The sequence below is a fragment of the Primulina huaijiensis genome, chromosome 17 (genome assembly GCF_012295235.1).
Source record: "Primulina huaijiensis isolate GDHJ02 chromosome 17, ASM1229523v2, whole genome shotgun sequence".
In the NCBI taxonomy this organism is placed as follows: domain Eukaryota; kingdom Viridiplantae; phylum Streptophyta; class Magnoliopsida; order Lamiales; family Gesneriaceae; genus Primulina; species Primulina huaijiensis.
Genome location: NC_133322.1, coordinates 1,690,575 through 1,709,018, shown reverse-complemented (window position 1 = coordinate 1,709,018; position 18,444 = coordinate 1,690,575). Strand labels below are relative to the sequence as shown.

The 18,444-nt window shown below is 33.7% G+C and overlaps 2 protein-coding genes and 1 pseudogene across 2 annotated transcripts; 2 read left to right on the top strand and 1 right to left on the bottom strand.

Annotated features, from left to right (window-relative positions):
• The first annotated feature begins 2,259 nt into the window (after nt 1-2,259).
• On the top strand, nt 2,260-5,628 carry LOC140963522 (transcription factor UNE10-like). Its single transcript, XM_073422878.1, has 6 exons — nt 2,260-2,532; nt 2,637-3,306; nt 3,612-3,713; nt 3,870-3,935; nt 4,993-5,343; nt 5,460-5,628. The coding sequence occupies exons 1-6, from the start codon at nt 2,480-2,482 to the stop codon at nt 5,541-5,543; spliced, it is 1,326 nt and encodes a 441-aa protein (XP_073278979.1). The 5' UTR covers nt 2,260-2,479; the 3' UTR covers nt 5,544-5,628.
• A 3,430-nt stretch (nt 5,629-9,058) lies between these two features.
• Nucleotides 9,059-14,276, top strand: LOC140963249 (uncharacterized). Its single transcript, XM_073422538.1, has 2 exons — nt 9,059-10,509; nt 13,019-14,276. The coding sequence occupies exons 1-2, from the start codon at nt 9,093-9,095 to the stop codon at nt 14,143-14,145; spliced, it is 2,544 nt and encodes an 847-aa protein (XP_073278639.1). The 5' UTR covers nt 9,059-9,092; the 3' UTR covers nt 14,146-14,276.
• A 1,523-nt stretch (nt 14,277-15,799) lies between these two features.
• Nucleotides 15,800-18,381, bottom strand: LOC140963248 (uncharacterized; annotated as a pseudogene).
• Nucleotides 18,382-18,444: the final 63 nt, after the last annotated feature.

Below are 18,444 nucleotides of genomic sequence, written 5' to 3'. Positions count from 1 at the left end.
TGGCACGACTAAAAATATTTACTTTATTTATATTTAACAAAATATTTTATATCCCAAAAATAAAACTTGTATAATTACGAGGGAACATTTGATGGAATTATGTTGTTAAATTAGAATTATATCTTAGGGATATGACATATTAGTGACATTCGTAAGTAACGGGTTCATGGAACATTTTTATTTTAAATGTTGTAGATTATGCATTAGGTTTTATCTCGATGTTTTGGATTATATTGAAGTTAATGAATATTTTTGAGAATGTAACCTTAATTTTTTTAGGATGACAACAGGAGGAAATAAAAAAAAATGGCACAAGAGTTTGGAGCATAGAATGTGAGAGGAAAAAGAGTTCCTTTAGGTAGACGTGGACGTCTTGCTCGAGGGGTAGCCAATAAGGCTGATGTAGAGGTAGAACAATTAGCATTATACCTCGAGCATATGTATTATGTAATTGGAGTATTTTGAGGATTATATTTTGTTATTATTAAATCTTTTCGGATATATGATATTTTTGGTTTGTTTATTTTGTGGTTGGGCATGTCCGACACTTGTTTATTATATAAGTCGTGTTGCTGAAGTTGTATGTTGATTATTTCGAGTATTTGAATTTTCCGAAATGTCATGTCAAAATTTTTGTATGTTCAAACATAAAATTTTAACTCAATTTTCTATTGTATATTAATTAATCATGATTACATGTTGATAAATTATGATTAAGATAATTAGCCCTCACAAAAATATTCTCTTTTGGAAGAGAGAGAGCATACTGTAAAATTTGTAGCTCAAATTGGTTCATCGAGCTCAAATTTTTCGCCGAAAAACAAACAACTTAAATAATTAATTAAGAAATCATAGGTTAAAAAATTAATTAATTACATTGGAAGAAAATAAGAAGAGTTGCTGAATCAATTAATTAAATATAACTAACCCAAGAAAAAAACATTACAAATAGTCAAATATAGTGGCCGGTCTTAAATTCGAGTATAATGGTTGGATATAAATTACTTTACATTATTCTACATGATTTCTAGTTTTTATTTTTTGAAAGATCGTGGCTTTATGGTTTTTTTGTTTTTTGAATGGATAATGGCTAATTGGCTATATGATAATTTCAACTTTACACAAACGGTTGCCAACTTATTCGAACTCAAAAAGTTCAATGAAATTGAAATAGAAGTTTAAATATAGTTTAAAAAAAACTGATGTGATCTCGTTGAAATAGATGAGCTGGGTAAGGAGCTCCAACGGGTCAAATCAAGAATTTATAATGTTTGGGGGATTTGAGTGGAAGAATGGCTGTAACAATCACCTGCAAACAAGAAAGGAACTCGTGATAGGGCGTCAGAGAAGTGTCAGACGTAGTCACTCCGATGCTTAAGTCAGCAGGTTGAAGATGAGTGAAAATGACGATATATGTGCGAATATATGTGTGTCAATACTTAAGATTCAGAATCATTAAATGACATTAATACATGCTATTTATAGTAGAAAATGGGTAGGTACCTCGTTTCCCGCGCCACCTACTAAGTATGGCAAGTCACCTGCCCATATCATAGCTTCTGATGACTTCTAGGACACTCCAAGCACAAGTGGTTCTGACAGATTAGACGACCTGTATCAATGACACTCGAGTGTGGTGCAATTCTCGATGTGGCCCGGGTAGTAAGGTACTCGGCTGGTTGTGTGAGAACCAGGGCTGTTGGTTGATCACCTGGGAAGAAGCACAGTGACTGGGTTCTTGAGGATAGTACCCGGCATATTGGCTTTGGTTTGGGCTATCCAAGTATTAAACCGGGTTGATGATGACCCGGATCTTTATGGGGTATCAAAAACTATAAAAATGGGAATTAAAACTTACTAATGTATATTTTTTAATCAGAAAATCTTAAATTTATTTTAATTTGATAATTACTATCCTTTCTCATCATTTATTTATCTTGACTCGTCGAGCTAACCTCCAACGGATTGTGGAGGCACATTTAGGATAAGAAAATTTAGTTTTATTTTTTAAACTTGATAATTTTAGCTTATTATTATTATTATTATTATTATTATTATTATTATTATTATTATTATTATTATTATTTATTTATTTATATACAGTTAAAAGTTATAAAAAAAATAATTAAAAATTGTGCTCAATTCACTTGATTTTGGGATTATTTTGACTCGATAAATAAAAATAAAAGAAAAAAAATCTTGTATTAGATTTGATTCTCTTATAGCTTTCAATTTATATCCAAAAGACCGGACCACACATAAACATGCTTTCCTCTAAATTTATACTCTTCTTATCTCCATGTCCCTCAAATCACGAAGATCTACACCCACATATATTTTATGCCCAAAATAAAAGTGGAAAAAGGTTTCCTTTTTGTATGCTTTAATATTCTAATCCTTTATCTCCTTCGATAATCCACAACAAAAGGAGGAAAAAAAAAGAGAGAAGAAGGAAAACTTCCCAATTTCTCCTCAAGAAATGACTCAGTGTGTACCAAGTTGGGATCTTGATGATAATTCCGCCCTGCCCGGGTACGACTGATTGCTAGTAAATTTTGTTTGATATTTTTATTTAATTTTGTTACACGGGTATTTCATAATTTATGTTCTTGGTGATTTTTTTAAAATTTATGCAGGTTGGATTATGAAGTAGCAGAATTGACTTGGAAGAATGGGCAACTAACCATGCATGGCTTAGGCCCTCCCCGCGTGCCTCCTATTAAGCACACTGCATGGGATAAGCCACGCGCCGGTGCCGGAACACTGGAGTCCATAGTCAACCAAGCCACGCGCCTCCCCTATCCCAAGTCCGCCTCAGATGTCAGCGGCGACGATATTGTCCCTTGGTTTGACCACCGCAGAACCATGGTCAACCCTACTGCCAGCGCCTCCATGACCATGACAATGGACGCCTTAGTTCCATGCAATAACATCAACATAGTCAGCAGGAACGATAACCCGGTCCCGTCCTCGCACTTGCTGGAATCCGGCACGTGCGTGGTGGGGTGCTCCACCAGGGTGGGTTCGTGCAGCGGCGTTCCCGCCACCTTGGACGGCGGAGTTGTGGGAGGGAATCACGTCCCACGTTTGGACATCAACAGCTGTGACACGAACGGGAGCGCGAGCGAGAGCGCCACATGCGGTTTGGATAGCCAGCAGTTGACGCGTGATACATACGAGAAGGAATTGGAAGTGGCGGGGTTCACGTCTCCGTCGACCGAATCACCGGAAAATACAAGTTCCGGTAAGGAAAATAGCAAGAGCACCGGCGAGGACCATGACTCCGTGTGTCATAGTAGACGGCTGGTAATTAGTTTCAAGTATTTTTTCAATGGGCTTTGTTGAATATCCCCCCCTCAAAAACCCCACTATTTTTTCCCCAAAGAATCATGTAAATTCTATTAAAATCAAACATGTATTTGATATTATTTTCAAAACTTGTATACCAAGACAAATATTTCACAGTTTTATATAATGTTTACTCCTCAATCTATTAAAAATAAAACCATCCAATTAATTAAATCAAACTTTGTTATAAATTATTTTTTTAAAAAAAGCAAAATTCTTCCTAAAATAATTTTTTTTTCGTCCCTTGAACTCTTGAATTGCAGAGGTATAAATGTGACGATGAGGGGAAGAAAAGAGGAACTGGAAAGTCGTCAGTCTTAACAAAAAGGAGTCGGGCAGCTGCTATTCATAACCAGTCTGAACGTGTAGGTTAATTTATTCTTCTTGTTATATAATATTTAGTAAGTATATATATATTTTCTTACAAAATGGCAGTACCAATAATATAGATTAAATATTTTATTTCTTTTCCTTTTTTTTTTTATAAATTTATTCGTGTACACTGATTTTATATTTCTCAGAAACGAAGGGACAGGATAAATCAAAGGATGAAGACTCTGCAGAAGTTGGTCCCAAATTCCAGCAAGGTATTATCATAAAGCATGATATACATACAATATCATTAATTTTATAAATGATAGAAAAATCTGACACAAATTTTTTTNATATATATACTTACTTCATTCATATTAATTCAACAACATATAAATTGAGTATATACAATAAATAAATTGGTAGACCTGTAGGTAAATTGAAAATAGGGTGAGTATAGGCAATTTATTTCCTTGTGTTTTTCAGATTTTATGAGTACTTTAAAAACAAATCATAATTTTCATCATCTAAATCATAATTTTCATACACCCGTGGAAAAGTTTCTGTGTGTTAGATATTGATTAAAAAAAAGTGTTTATTAGTTTTAAAAAATCAATATTTGATGGTATAAAAAAATCTAATGAACAACAGATCAAGTGGCTTACTTTGTTTAGCTATAACAAATCAACTATGCGTTACTTCCTCATCTGGACAGCACTTTTTTTTATTTCCCCGTATATTTATTAATTATTATTATTATTATTATTATTTAATTTTTTTTAAAAAATTATATTTAATTTTTGTACTTGGAAATTTATCTTTTAAGTTTTGTCGTAATATGTTGTATGAAATATTATAACTTATCTAGACATGCTGACATGAAATGTGGTCCAGAGGCTTAATGCGTTTGCCCAGCTTGGGATGGTTTCATCGAATGTAGTCCACACGTAGTTAATCTTGTTACAGAGAAAACAGACAAGAAAAAAAAGGGTTTTTTGTTGCGAGGACAGTTATTATTATAAAATTAAATTTGTTCAGACATAAGTTTATTTAGTTCAGGTTTTTCACATGCCTACCCCCTTTCCCCCTGGATTATAGGGAAAAAAATGTACAGTTCAGTTCACTTCAAAATAGTTGTGGTCACATTTGGTCCTTACCCTATCTCTTTTATAATTTTTAATATATATATGAATCTTGTAAATGCAGTTAATTTTATCATATAATTTTTAAAATTTAACTTTGATCGAGTATTGGTCTCGTTGTAACATGTTATTCCTTTATATATTTGATTAAAAATTTTGATTAAAATTAAATACTATATGTATGTTTCAGACCGATAAAGCTTCGATGCTGGATGAAGTGATAGAATATGTGAAACAGATGCAAGCACAAGTTCAAGTGATGAGGATGAACATGTCACACATGAATATGTTGCCATTAACAGTCATGCAGCAGCATCAACACCTTCAAATGTCGATGATGAACCCTATGGGAATGGGGATGGGGATCATGGACATGAATGCCATGGGGCGGCCGGGGGCCGGAATATTGCCACCTCCGACTTCTGGAATCCCGCTTCCTCCCCCCTCCTTTATGCCGGTGGGGGCGTCGTGGGATAATCCCGGGGGACCTGCTTCGGTGATGACGGATCCGTTATCCATGTTCATGGCATGGCAATCGCAGGTATTATTATTAATTTTTTTTAGAAAAAATATTACTTAAAATCTAAAACTATATTTATAATTATTATTTCTTTAGAAATAATCTTTAACATTTGTCGTTGGATAATGTGGTTGCAGCTAATGACAATTGATGCTTACAACAGGCTTGCAGCTTTGTATCAGCAATTCCAGCAACCACCTGCCTCTAGTTCAAAATATTAATTAATATAGGAAATTTTAATTTGTATAATACCCTTTTATTTACTCAAATTATTTAATTCACCAAATCGTGTGAAATCTTTTTTTTTTTTTTAAAATTTCACCAAGTTTGGATAAATACATAAATATAGCCGAATAGTGGTATGATTAGATTAAATATTCACATGGATGTATTAAATGATATATAATAATGTAAATGATCATCAGTAAAATGTTAACATAGAATATAACGACTTATGAGTTAAATTTGGAAAATAACCATAATTGAAATATGACTATTTTCTCTTGCATTATTTTGAAATTTTTCATTAATAATTCAATTATATTCCATAAAAAAATTATTAATGAAAAATAATGATATATATGTGTGCACGCGTGTGTATTAAATAGGAGAAATATCAATTTATACATTGTCAATTCTCAACTTGACAATTTAACATGGAATGCTGGTTAAAAGAAAGGCACAAAAATGATGGGATTGAATTGTCGGCCAACTAATATTATTTGAAAACAGATTCTACAAGTGCATTATTTAGTGTGTGTGTGTGTGTGTATCCAACTTGCATGACAAAATTGAAATTTTCCCAATAATAAACTATACATTATCAACAATATTCAACATCGAATCAATATTCCAGTCACAACAAAATAAAATATAAATAAATTCAAATTATTAGTAAATAACTAAATTTAAGTAATTAAATGATTAAAATCCATTAAAACCAGATGTAGGATCGGTTTACTATTTTTTTTTCCCGAAATAACGATCTAAGATTTGTAAAAATATATTTAAATCAATGATTCATTGATCGATGGCTTCGTGACTGCGATGTTGACAAAAAATTTGAACCTAGGACAACTCGGGACTTGGAACACTCAAATGATTGGAAAACGAAGCAAACGCTTGTTCTGTGACAATACCACACACTTTCTTCTTAAAAAATCTTGTCACATTCCAAATACATCCACATAATATTTATACAAAATTAATATTTGTTAGAATTGTGTCCCTTTCTCTCGTATTAATTAATTTAACTTTATTTGAGAAAAAGAAAAAAAAAAGAAAAAGAAAAGGGGGATGAATAATTTGCATGGTGTTTAGCTATATATAACATGGAATTAGGTTAACTTAAGGTTGTTGCATAATTTAATCTAGGGGAGAATGGACTCACATTCCCTTGGCGTGACAACTCAGTCAAACTATAACGCTAAAAGTAATGAGACGGAAAGTAGCTAGTACCCATGTTCAACTTATTTTTAATATTAATTTTGACAATATTGATTATATATATATATATTATTTAAGATGTTCATGCACTATTTAAATATCTAATATTTTAATTTTAATCTCCAATGCACATGAATTCTACATTTCCGACCATATTCACATTGTTTGTTGTATTTATTATACAATCAAGATATTTTTCAAACACATAAATTCTCGTGAGAATGTCTCACGGATCAATTTCGTGGGTTGAATATCTTGTTTGGGTAATCCATGAAAAAAATATTACTTTTTATTGTGAATATCAGTAAGGTTGACCCGTCTCTCAGATAAAGATTCGTGAGACCGTCTCACAAGATACCTACTCTTTTTCAAAATGTTTTCAATATACACGTATTTTATGCTTTCGATCTTGAATTTCATGATCTTGAACACGTGGTCGTTGGTTTTTTTTTTTATTAAATTTTTTAAATATATTAATAAAAATAATAAATATATCAAAACTCGTGTGATGATGCCGCTTGACTAATTGGTCAGTAGGATATAAATAAATTGGATAATACACTAGAGCATGACGGAGAATAACGAAAATGAGAAAATAAAATTTCCAGGTGATATTAGAAATTATTTTGGGGTTAAATTAAAATATTAAAATACTATCTCAAAAAAGGGAAAAAAAAATGCATTGAATTAAAGAATTCAATTTCTTCCCCAAAAGATCTGGATAGAATCAGTCAGGAACCTTATCTTACGCCAAAATATCTCTTCCATTGGTCAAAAAAGACAGACAGATGCATAATAAATGCATAAATTGTTTCTAACTTCAAGAAGTATTTTAATATTATTATTCACAAATCTTTTCATTGATGATCTGAATTAGATCTTACATGAAGATATTTTTGCATCAAATTCTTTAATTCTTCAACCATTCAAACAATATTAAAAAAAGTAAGTCTTATAAAAAACGATCTAATTATTTATATCCGTGAAACAAATTGAATTGTTTCATATTTAAAAAAAAATAGATTTGGCATAATAAATAATATTTTTTCATGAAATTAGTTTAGCGATCGTGATACGGTCTTATAAGAGTTTTTCTGATAATAAAATAGTTTGTTCATGTGTTAATTTATGAGTACTTTGTTTGATAATATACTCTATTATTGTATTACAATATTAAACACGATTATTTTCCATTAAAAAAAATTAAAAGAAAAGAGATTCATCCACTTTAGGTTAAAAGGCCCATTTAGCCCATTGAGGCATATACGTGAACAAGCTTATTTTTCCTGGATTGGGATAATATATTCTTTCAAGTATGTGGGCCATGGTAATTAATTGTAAACTTGTTGTCCAACATGTTGGGCCAGGAATATAGCCCATACTGAGTTAATAAGAGCCAACACATGTAAACGATGAATAGTTGAAACAATAGTAGCTCAAATTATATCGGTGGAATGAGATGTTTAGTTAGATATATTATATTTAAATAAATCTCCAACCTCAATTATATACATAATATCATGCGCATAATGGCAATACGAGCAATAATGAGCATAGGTAGTATGTCAGACAAGTTTCATTGATTTTTGTCGGTGAGACGGGTCAACTAGATCCATATTTGTAGTGAAATATAATATATTTGACATAAAAAATAATTTTTGGATTGAATCAGATGATAGGATATTCGTCTCACAAAACCGACTCATAAGACGATCTCATATATAACTTTTTGTGATTAAGTATATATCAATTAAGTGTTTTGTATCACACCAAAGAGAAGTAGTACAATTACGTAATATACTCAAAAAAAAAATGTCCAAATTAGTTGATATTCAATATTTTTGCGGTATATTTGTCCGCATAGACGACGATAATATACGCTAGTAGTCAAACAAATACGTGAATGTACCAATTTCGCCCATTAGTTTATCTACTCTAATATAGCAAGAGGTAGAAATGGTCCTATTATTCTAATGTGAATCCCCTCCTTCCACTTGTCGCATGCTATACGTACACCATGTCACCATCACGCTTATTTTTCTCTACCTCTACTTCCCCTCCACAAAACAGTTACCTTAACTAAAAACTAGGATGGGTGTTCTTTTTCACCATACGAATTCCTCCACAAACCATTAATTACTCCAACTAAAAACTAGGAGTGACATTCTTTTGACCATACACTTCCTTAACTTTCTACTACAAAACAAGCTCCAATCTCTATTCAATCAGTCTATTCATTATTTTTACTTCTCCTTTTTTTTCCTCTACTCAAAACTACACACGTACCCTTGTCTTGTAAAAAAGTTATCCTAGTGTCGATTTTCATGGATAATTGTGTAGATGAACATGCCCCACCAAATTTTAAGCACTATTGTAGAGTTTGCAAGAAGGGTTTTATGTGTGGGAGAGCACTTGGTGGGCACATGAGGGCACATGGGATTGGGGATGAGAATGGGAATCTTGATGATGAAGATCATGCGAGTGATTGGGAGGAGAAGATTGGAGGGGGTGATAGGGTCTGTAATAAGAGAATGTATCAATTGAGAACTAATCCAAATAGGCTCAAAAGTTGCAGGACTTGTGAGAATTGTGGGAAGGAGTTCTCGTCTTGGAAGTCCTTTCTTGAACATAAGAAATGTAGCTCCGATGACGCGTCTGAGTCCCTTGTGTCCTCGCCTGAGTCTGAAGGCGAGGACGATGGTGGAAGGAAAGGAGGTGGTTGGTCTAAGAGGAAGAGATCATTGCGTACAAAAGTGGGTAGTTTGAACGGGACATATGCGTCTAGCGAGGAGGAGGATCTCCTTCTTGCTAGATGCTTAGTGCAACTGGCTAACACTACAGTTGATCCGCCATCACCCGAGCCGGAAGAATCATGCGCCTCTGCCAGTAGGGAGGAGGAGAGGAGGAACCCCACACCGTATCTTGGCCAGAGTAGGGCGTATTTTGACAAGGCAAAAGGGATATCTAATCCGAAGGGGTTGTTTGAATGCAAAGCATGCAAAAAGGTGTTTAACTCTCACCAAGCCCTAGGGGGCCATAGAGCAAGCCACAAGAAGGTCAAAGGGTGCTACGCAGCCAGACCAGATCAGTTAGATGACAACAATACCACGTATGATGACATGAATACACAGGAAGACCTATTCTCCTCTAAATCTACTTTTTACCATTTCGAACAAGGTCCTACATTGGTCGGAGCCGCGAAAAGGAAGTCGAAAGTGCACGAATGCTCCATCTGTCACCGGGTCTTCTCGTCAGGGCAAGCCCTTGGAGGGCACAAGAGGTGCCATTGGATTACGTCCTATTCACCGGACACATCTTCACTAGCCAAGTTTCACATAGAACCCGTTCGTCACCATCCACCAAAGATCGAGGACAAATCCGACTCGTTGGATCTGAACGTCCCCGCATGGGCCAACGACATGTCGACAATTAGACGGGACCCACGTAACCTGTTGAGCTTCGAGGTTTCCACTGACGTTCAAACACCCAAGTGGGTCGATCACGGGATGGGACCCACACAAGCCGGCGAGGACCACCAGTACCCTCAGTCTCAGAAGCTCGAGAACGGTACCAATGCCGCCGCCGCCAACAACAACAACAACGATACACAAAACTCTGATAAAAATGTTGAGAGTAAACTGAAGTTGGCCAATTTTAGTGACTTGAAGGAGATAAACACAAGTGTTAATTCATGGTTGCAAGTAGGGATTGGTTCTACAACCGAAGCCGCAGCTGAATCATAATTCCGCTCAAGAAAGATATATTTAGATGTACATTTTATTACATTAGACTGTAAAATTTTTAAGGATTTACATTCGAAATGTTTGGTTTTCAATCCAGAAGCCCATTTCACTTTTCCTCAAATAAAATCAAATATCATAGTCTCATTTGCACTCTTTTCCCCATAACTATTACATTAAATAAATTAATTTTCACCCATTTTCACAAACACTCAATAATAATTGCATAAAATTTTATTCAGATATATTATATTTAAAATTTTTAAACTTCTGTATAAACAGAGACTAATTAATAATCATATCATGCATGTAATTTCACTACTACGAAGATCTTAAACGTTGTATTTTTTTCTTATCAATTTATTTAATTTTTAACTCTACTTTTCACGTAACCTGAATTTGTATATAACATTGTTATATATTTTTTCCATTTATATTTATTTATATAGCAGATTTACCCGAAAATCTATACAAGATTGAAGTCCAACAAAAACTAACCTACTCAAATTTTGTGAAAGATAAACAACTCAACACTCCTATGACAATGGGAGAATGAATAAAGTTTATTTCACTTTCTCACTTAATTATCGGCCAACTTTCTTGTACGAAATGAAAAAAAGTCTAAATTAATTAAGAAAGAGTGATTTAATTTGTGAATGATTCATCTATTCGAATATTATTTTATTGCAGCCAAATTAATTACCTAACTCTAATCGATCGAGCTTCAATATGTTGTCAATATTTTGAATCGGATTCATTAAATTATGTTGTTCAATAACTCACGAATAGCCCACGTGTTGTTTAGTTTATTAACATTTTATGATGATTTATTAAAAAATAAATTTAAGATAATATTTGTATAATCACACAAACACTTATGACATTAAGGGGAAAAAAAATTATCCACTAACTTGTCTTTGGTCTACTAAATATTTAGAGTGAGTCTCATGTGAGACCGTCTCACGGATCTTAATCTGTGAGACGGGTCAACCCTACCCATATTCACAATAAAAAGTAATACTCTTAGCATAAAAAGTAATACTTTTTCATGGATGACCCAAATAAGAGATCCGTCTCACAAATACAATCCGTGAGACCGTTTCACATAAGTTTTTGTCAAATATTTAAAGTTTGGTTTTAGTACAATAAAGTTTGATTTTTTTGGATTTTTTTAATCCTATTTCGCCGACTCTAACGTGACACCAAAATTGATGAAGTTGGCTCCAGAAATAATGATATGTTTGATGTCATGTCAATGATTTGAACAAGTAATTAGAAATTAAAAGTTAATGCATCTAGATCAAAATTTGACATGTCAATAAACTAAAATCTAAAATTGACGATTAATGGCTAAAATTAAAACTATATTATGCAATAATTGTTAATATTGTCAGTACTAGCATAGCTTCTGAAATAAATTAATCCCACCATTAGCCCTAATAACACGGCATTTACTTGCCCACAATCCTCATGCACACCATTTTCCTTCAAACACTTCAACCAAAGATCCGAAATTAAAGCTGAATAAATGTAAATTTATCAAAAACTTCGTGATTACTCATAAGTCTTAACATTTTTTTTCATATAATATATTCATAGTAGACAATTATAAAAACTTATGATTAGTTATGCTACAAATTATAATTATAATTAATTAATAAAATATTTTATATATGTCGAAAGTTAATTGTCATCACAAATTTGTGCATATGAAATACTAAAAATATCATTCAAATTTAAAGATAAAAGATGGTACAGATGTTCACTGATTTATTGCAAACATAATGAAAAATTACATTGAATTCGGCAAATCTGAAGTTTTGACTGCCAAATTAATAATGTAATTGGATTAGAGGTTATTTATATTTAATAAAAGTTTCTCTTTCTTATGAGAATAACAATTAAATTAAAACTCAATAATCAAAAGTCAAAAACTAATTGTGTGATACGGTCTCACGGGTCGTATTCGTGAGACGAATATCTTATTTGGGTCATCCATGAAAAAGTATTACTTTCTATGCTAAGAGTATTACTTTTTATTATGAATATCGGTAGGGTTGACCTGTCTCACAGATAAAGATTCGTGAGACCGTCTCACAGGAGAGCTACTCTAATCAAAATTCGATGGGAAAAAAGTTTTCCAATATAATTGTATTTAACATTAAATTAGTACCGTACAAAAAAATCTTCATATTTACTTATTGTGTGCCAAAGATTACTAATATTAACAGGTGAAATATAGGGATTATTTGTTTCTAATTTATATAAAATAAACTCGAAAACAAATTTACGAATAAAAATCGTTGAATCCACACAATTATAAGCTAGATTATTGCCCTGATCACATACAATCGTTGCATTCAATCTGAAATGGAATTATTGTTTCATGGCTCTTTTCAATTATATCTTTATCAGTTTTCTTGACTTGAAAAAAAAACAGTAAATCCTGTTTAATATTCTGGAAACCTTCCATGAATCCCATTAACGCCCTTAAAAATTCTAATATTGAGACAATTTGACCTTCTCTTGCATTATTATAAAATCTCACAACTCGAGCACATTTTCAAGAAACAGAAATAAACAGACACAAACACATTCACTGTGCCAAATACACAAACTAATTTCGATCTTCTTTTTTCATTCTTGTAAGATGGATAGACACAGATGCAAAGTCTGTTTCAGAAATTTTACCAGTGGAAGTGCTCTTGGTGGGCACATGAGATCTCATATGAAGAATTTTTATGTTTCGAAACAAGAAAGAGAACACAACACTCTTGAAAAGATTGATGATCTTCGGTCATTTGAGTCATATTCTTCGATTTCATCACAATACTTTTCGCAGAAAGATGATGCAACCGATGAAGAAAAAGGGTTGGATCCTGAGTTTTCTTCTGTTCTAATTCAAGATAGGGAGAGTGACACAGACTCGTCAAAGGATCATTCCATCTGCAGAAGATCGAAAAGGGTTCGAGATTCAAGAACTTCGGAGTTTGCTGGATTTGAGACTAGGAGTTTTCCGGGATTGATCGAGAAATCGAAGTTTGGTGATGAAGCAAAGAAGTGTGTTGTTACTCCGGAAGAAGATGTTGCTTATTGTTTAATGATGCTGTCTAGAGACAAGTGGGTAAGGGATGAAAGCAAATTAAATATTTATGGAGAAAAATATAAATTTGGAGATGATTTTTGTGGAGATTCTGATGTTTCGAAAATGAGAAAGAATAAAGTTAGAGGGAGATATATGTGTGAAACATGTAACAAGCTGTTTAGGTCCTATCAAGCACTTGGAGGGCATATGGCAAGCCACAAGAAAATCAGACATAGCCCATTTAACGTTGAGTCGTCGTCGGAGATGGCAGATTCCGGTGGTGGCTCAGCTGCGGTGGCGGAGGAGGAGAAAGTACACGAGTGCCCTTTTTGTGAGCGGGTGTTTTCATCAGGGCAGGCCCTCGGAGGGCATAAAAGGTCACATTTTGTTAGGGGTGGAGGAATTTCAAGAAATAATGTTAGGCCTGTTGGTAGTCCAGTTGAATCAATTTCTGGTGAAAATTTGAAAATTGATCTTAATCTCCCAGCTCCAGTTCATGATGATGAAGACGAAATGAGCCAAATCGCGGTTTCGGCGGTTTTCGATGCATAAATTCTTGTACTCAAATTGGTTTAACTTGAATTTTTCGAACAACAGATGTGAGATTTGAAAGTCAAAGTTGTGTCGAGTCGTTTTCATTTTTCTCCCATAAGAACCATGCTAATTTTCAAAGTGGCAAAATTTATTTAATGAAGAAACATTAACTTCCTTTATGTAAAGTAGAAAGTTTGTTTATTTATTTATTTATTGATGATTGGTGTGCACTGAGTAAAAAAAAAAAAAGATACTGGAAGTCCATGTGGATATGATAAAACCAAGAAATTGATCACCTAAAATTTTCAGCAACACCACGGATTTCATACCCATGGATTCCTCTACATATCAACAACGTACAGATGTATTATTATCACCAGTATTATCACCAGTATTTCTCTGTGGATTCAACCTGAGTACTTCGTTTGTTTGAATCTTGGTTTTTAGAAGAACGATCATTGACTGAGTTGATTATGGCGTTTTTTTGAATTTGGGGAGGGAGATCACGGGTTTCCTGATGAATTTTGGTATTTTGTGCGAGTGTGAAGTGGTTGTGTTTTTTTCCTGAAACCGTGAAGTGGTGTTTTCACATGTTACCTAGATGTGCATTTTTTTCAATGATTTTCTATTAAGAAGGGAAAGGTTGTTTGACATTTAAAGCGGTGGAATTTGAACTTGATCGACTAAAAATCTACTAGATGTTATTCAAGCTGATTTTCTTTAATGCTTTACATCAAGACTATTTTGGGCAATGTTGGAGATCAAGAAATCAATGTCCTTAAAAACACTTGTAAGCCGTATATATCATTCTGTTACCAGTATTCTATGTGGCTCAGATGTGTACAAATGATTGATCGAGTAGGTGATTAGATCTTTGTTTAGGTTGCTCCATGTTGAAATTTGTGAGTACTTGAAGCATATATATTTACCTTGAAATCATGCAGCCTTCTACTTTCTTTTGTGTCTTATTTTGTTGTGTATAATATGTTTTGACTTTCATATTCTCTTCCAAGGTTGGAAGTTTTGGTGCTTAATTGTGCAAACGAATTATATTTTAAACTGCCTTTTGGCTAGTCAAGCAACACTTATACCACCACCCCAAGTTGATACTATTCTGCTCAGCTAATTATGCCACATATCAATTTAAAGGGAAGGAAGTTGGTGCTCCATATGAAGAAGTGGCAGTTTTTATCAATAATCCCTCTATAAAATAGCATACATGATTTTGATAATTAGCTGAGCAGAGTAGCCTTTCGTGTAGTTGGTCGACAAAAAGATGAAGAAGTTTGATTAACTTCTTTTTTTCCTATAATACCCTCAAATTTAAAACAATGATTAATTAAAAAAATTATTATTATGTATTGTTTTTTTTAAATTATTCTTATTTAGTAATATTGTTATTATTGTTGTTATTAATTAGAAATGTTGTATTATTAACACTAGTAATAATTGCGAGTTGTTTATTCACCCACCCCTTTAAAAAAATATCTCCATATATAGATCTTCACAATTACCTAAAGTATAATTATACACTTTTTAAAAATCATGTTACGTCCAATTAAAATATTTACTACTCACTATTTATTTTTTTAATTATTTTTTAAATATTGTTAAAAATTGGAATCTAAACCAAGTAGGAAGACGGTATGCATATTAGAACACACCAAAAATACTCACTCGGAAGGAAAAATATGCACCATTGTTTTGACTGAGAATTCATACATAAAACCTGTAATACGCACAATGGAGACTAGCTAAACATAAACCCATGCAGAGTCAACTGAATGAACTCGGTCGAGTAGTGCTTTCACCCATTTAGTCACATCTGGCTTAGCAATACTGCGGGTAATGACCCAAGCAACAGGAAGTGCATGTTGCCTCGAGTCAAACACAAGAATAGTGCACAAAGGGTACTGCAATAACAGTAGATCATAGTTGAGAGATATGCTTAAATGTTTATGTCGAAATTTTACATAAAATATCCCTTATTTGACCTTCAGCCTCTTTATTCCAAATGTTGAATCAACTGCTATAAAATTTTGATGGCCAAAACGAATCATTTGCTGCAACTGCCATTCTGTTTGTATTCCCAAAACAAATGGGTCTGAATCTGGCATATCTCGATAAAAGAAAGTAGACTTCTTGTTGCGTTCTACCCATAATCGAATGCTGGCTTGATCATCTAGATCCAACTCATGCGTGGAACGCTTGATAATTATCCAAGTTTCTGCAAATATTGAGAAGCCAGGCTTTTGACTTTTTCGTCAGGACCACAGTAACGTTGAATGTTTCTCCAACACATTTTCCTCAGGTATACCAAGGTAGATCATTGACATGGTTTGTTGTTGAACCTCGCTGCAAACAAATGGAATTTTCTTGGCTCCAGGACCTATTGCATCTCTATCTAAAGGCCCGCGGCACACAAAACCAGATTTATTTACATGACGCCTCTCGTTATAAATAAGACGTGCAAGAGACGGACGAGCATAAAGACGCTTCACAATGAAATGACATGTACAACCCCGCATAGATTGAGGTCTAGCAGCACGATTTCGAGTGTTTAAGCGATATCTTCTACTCGGTAATATATCTCCTCCTCCTTCTCCATAGTTTTCAGGCCCAAATGAACACCAATACCTTCATGAGAGAAGAAAATGTCAATTATGGTAAAGGGAGGATTAAGAAAATTGAATGACACGAGAATATTATATAACCTTGTACATGGAAAGAGAATATCTAACTCTTGGTTGCTTCAGTTTGTGTGAAGGACATTAAGAGATGCAATGTGGAGAGTCAAATGCTGTTAAAATGATTATAAATGCCTTCATTCCTATGATATAGCTTCCTTCGATTTCTCTCCAAAGGCAAGGGAGGGTTTAAGAGCTGAATTAACAGGAAAACTCATTACCATTCGTAACTTCCCTAAATTCAAATACTCCACAATCCATATCACTGGAAATGAGCTATTTACTTGTACAAAACTTCTTTAAGTTATAGAGCAACTTTTGAACATCCAACATCACGGTGGTACTGGTTTGTTCAGAGAGCAAACAAGAATGTTGAAGATTCATAATTATATTATCATAAACAGGTTGTGTCGGTAACTTACATTTGACTTTGCCAAATAAGTATCAACATTAGAGAAGTTGATGACTATGAAATTATAAGACTATTGATGTGGCACCAAGTATGAGAGCTATATCTCTTTTGGGCCAAATGGTTTACATGGTAATTGGTAAATCAAGAATATTTCATTAAGTTGGTCATGACCAGCTCTTGTTGCTTCATGTTAGACCAACTAGCACTTGTAATTCATATCCTAATTCTGGGTAAATACTCTGCGGTCTCCGGAATACAAGTGCGGGCGTGTATTAGAACATGAATTATTGATAAAGTTGTTTCCAATAAGCTCAAGCTTTTGGGACAAGTACTTTTGATACATACGGTTTGCAGCCATGAAACCAGATAACACAGATTTAAAGTTTAACACAGATTTAAAGTTCCCAGACGCGCATACATATTCCTAACAGTGAATACTGTGAAAGAGAGGAACAAAGTAAAGTCGAAGTTCAAGAAACAAAAAATGGGGAAAGAAAATTAACTCACGTCCTATACTCCAAATACTCATCATCTTTGAATTCCTTTAAGCTCCCACTATCTCGTTTTCGCCCTCTTTCAATGTGGAACCTAGTCGGGCACTCAACATTCAAGCATTCTCCAATAATAAAAGCATCAACTCGCTCATAAGGAATCAGACCAACATCATCGTATGGCTCTCCAAAAGCAAGTGCCTGCCGCTGGCCAAGGTGCTACCCATACTGGGGCTCAAGAGGATGACGACGACGATGTGTCAGACCTTGTTGCTGGCCAAACATTTGAAGCTGCTGCTGAGGAGAGCAACACTTCGTAGGGGTTCTTTTTCTTTCACTTTTCTTAATTTTGTTATACTTTAATATTCGTGAAAAATAACTCAAAAAATATGACAATGAGATGAGAAAAAAATTATTTGGAAACGTGGAGGATGGATTTAAAAATAATAATAATAATAAGAACACCGATTAACATAAAGTTATTTTGTTACCATATTGAAAAGCAAAAATACAGGGATATTAATGAAATTGGAAAAAATTGAAAGTTTTGTGGGTGAATTTGGAATCTAGATCAAGTGCAGTGACGATTTCGAATTTTACCCGTAAAATCAACCATTATGCCAAAAATGACCTTGACCAATGTTATAAACATATTGACTGTCATGAATGCTTTCCTAGTGCTAAGAAATATTACACAACCAAATTAGTCTACGCTATTCAACATCGA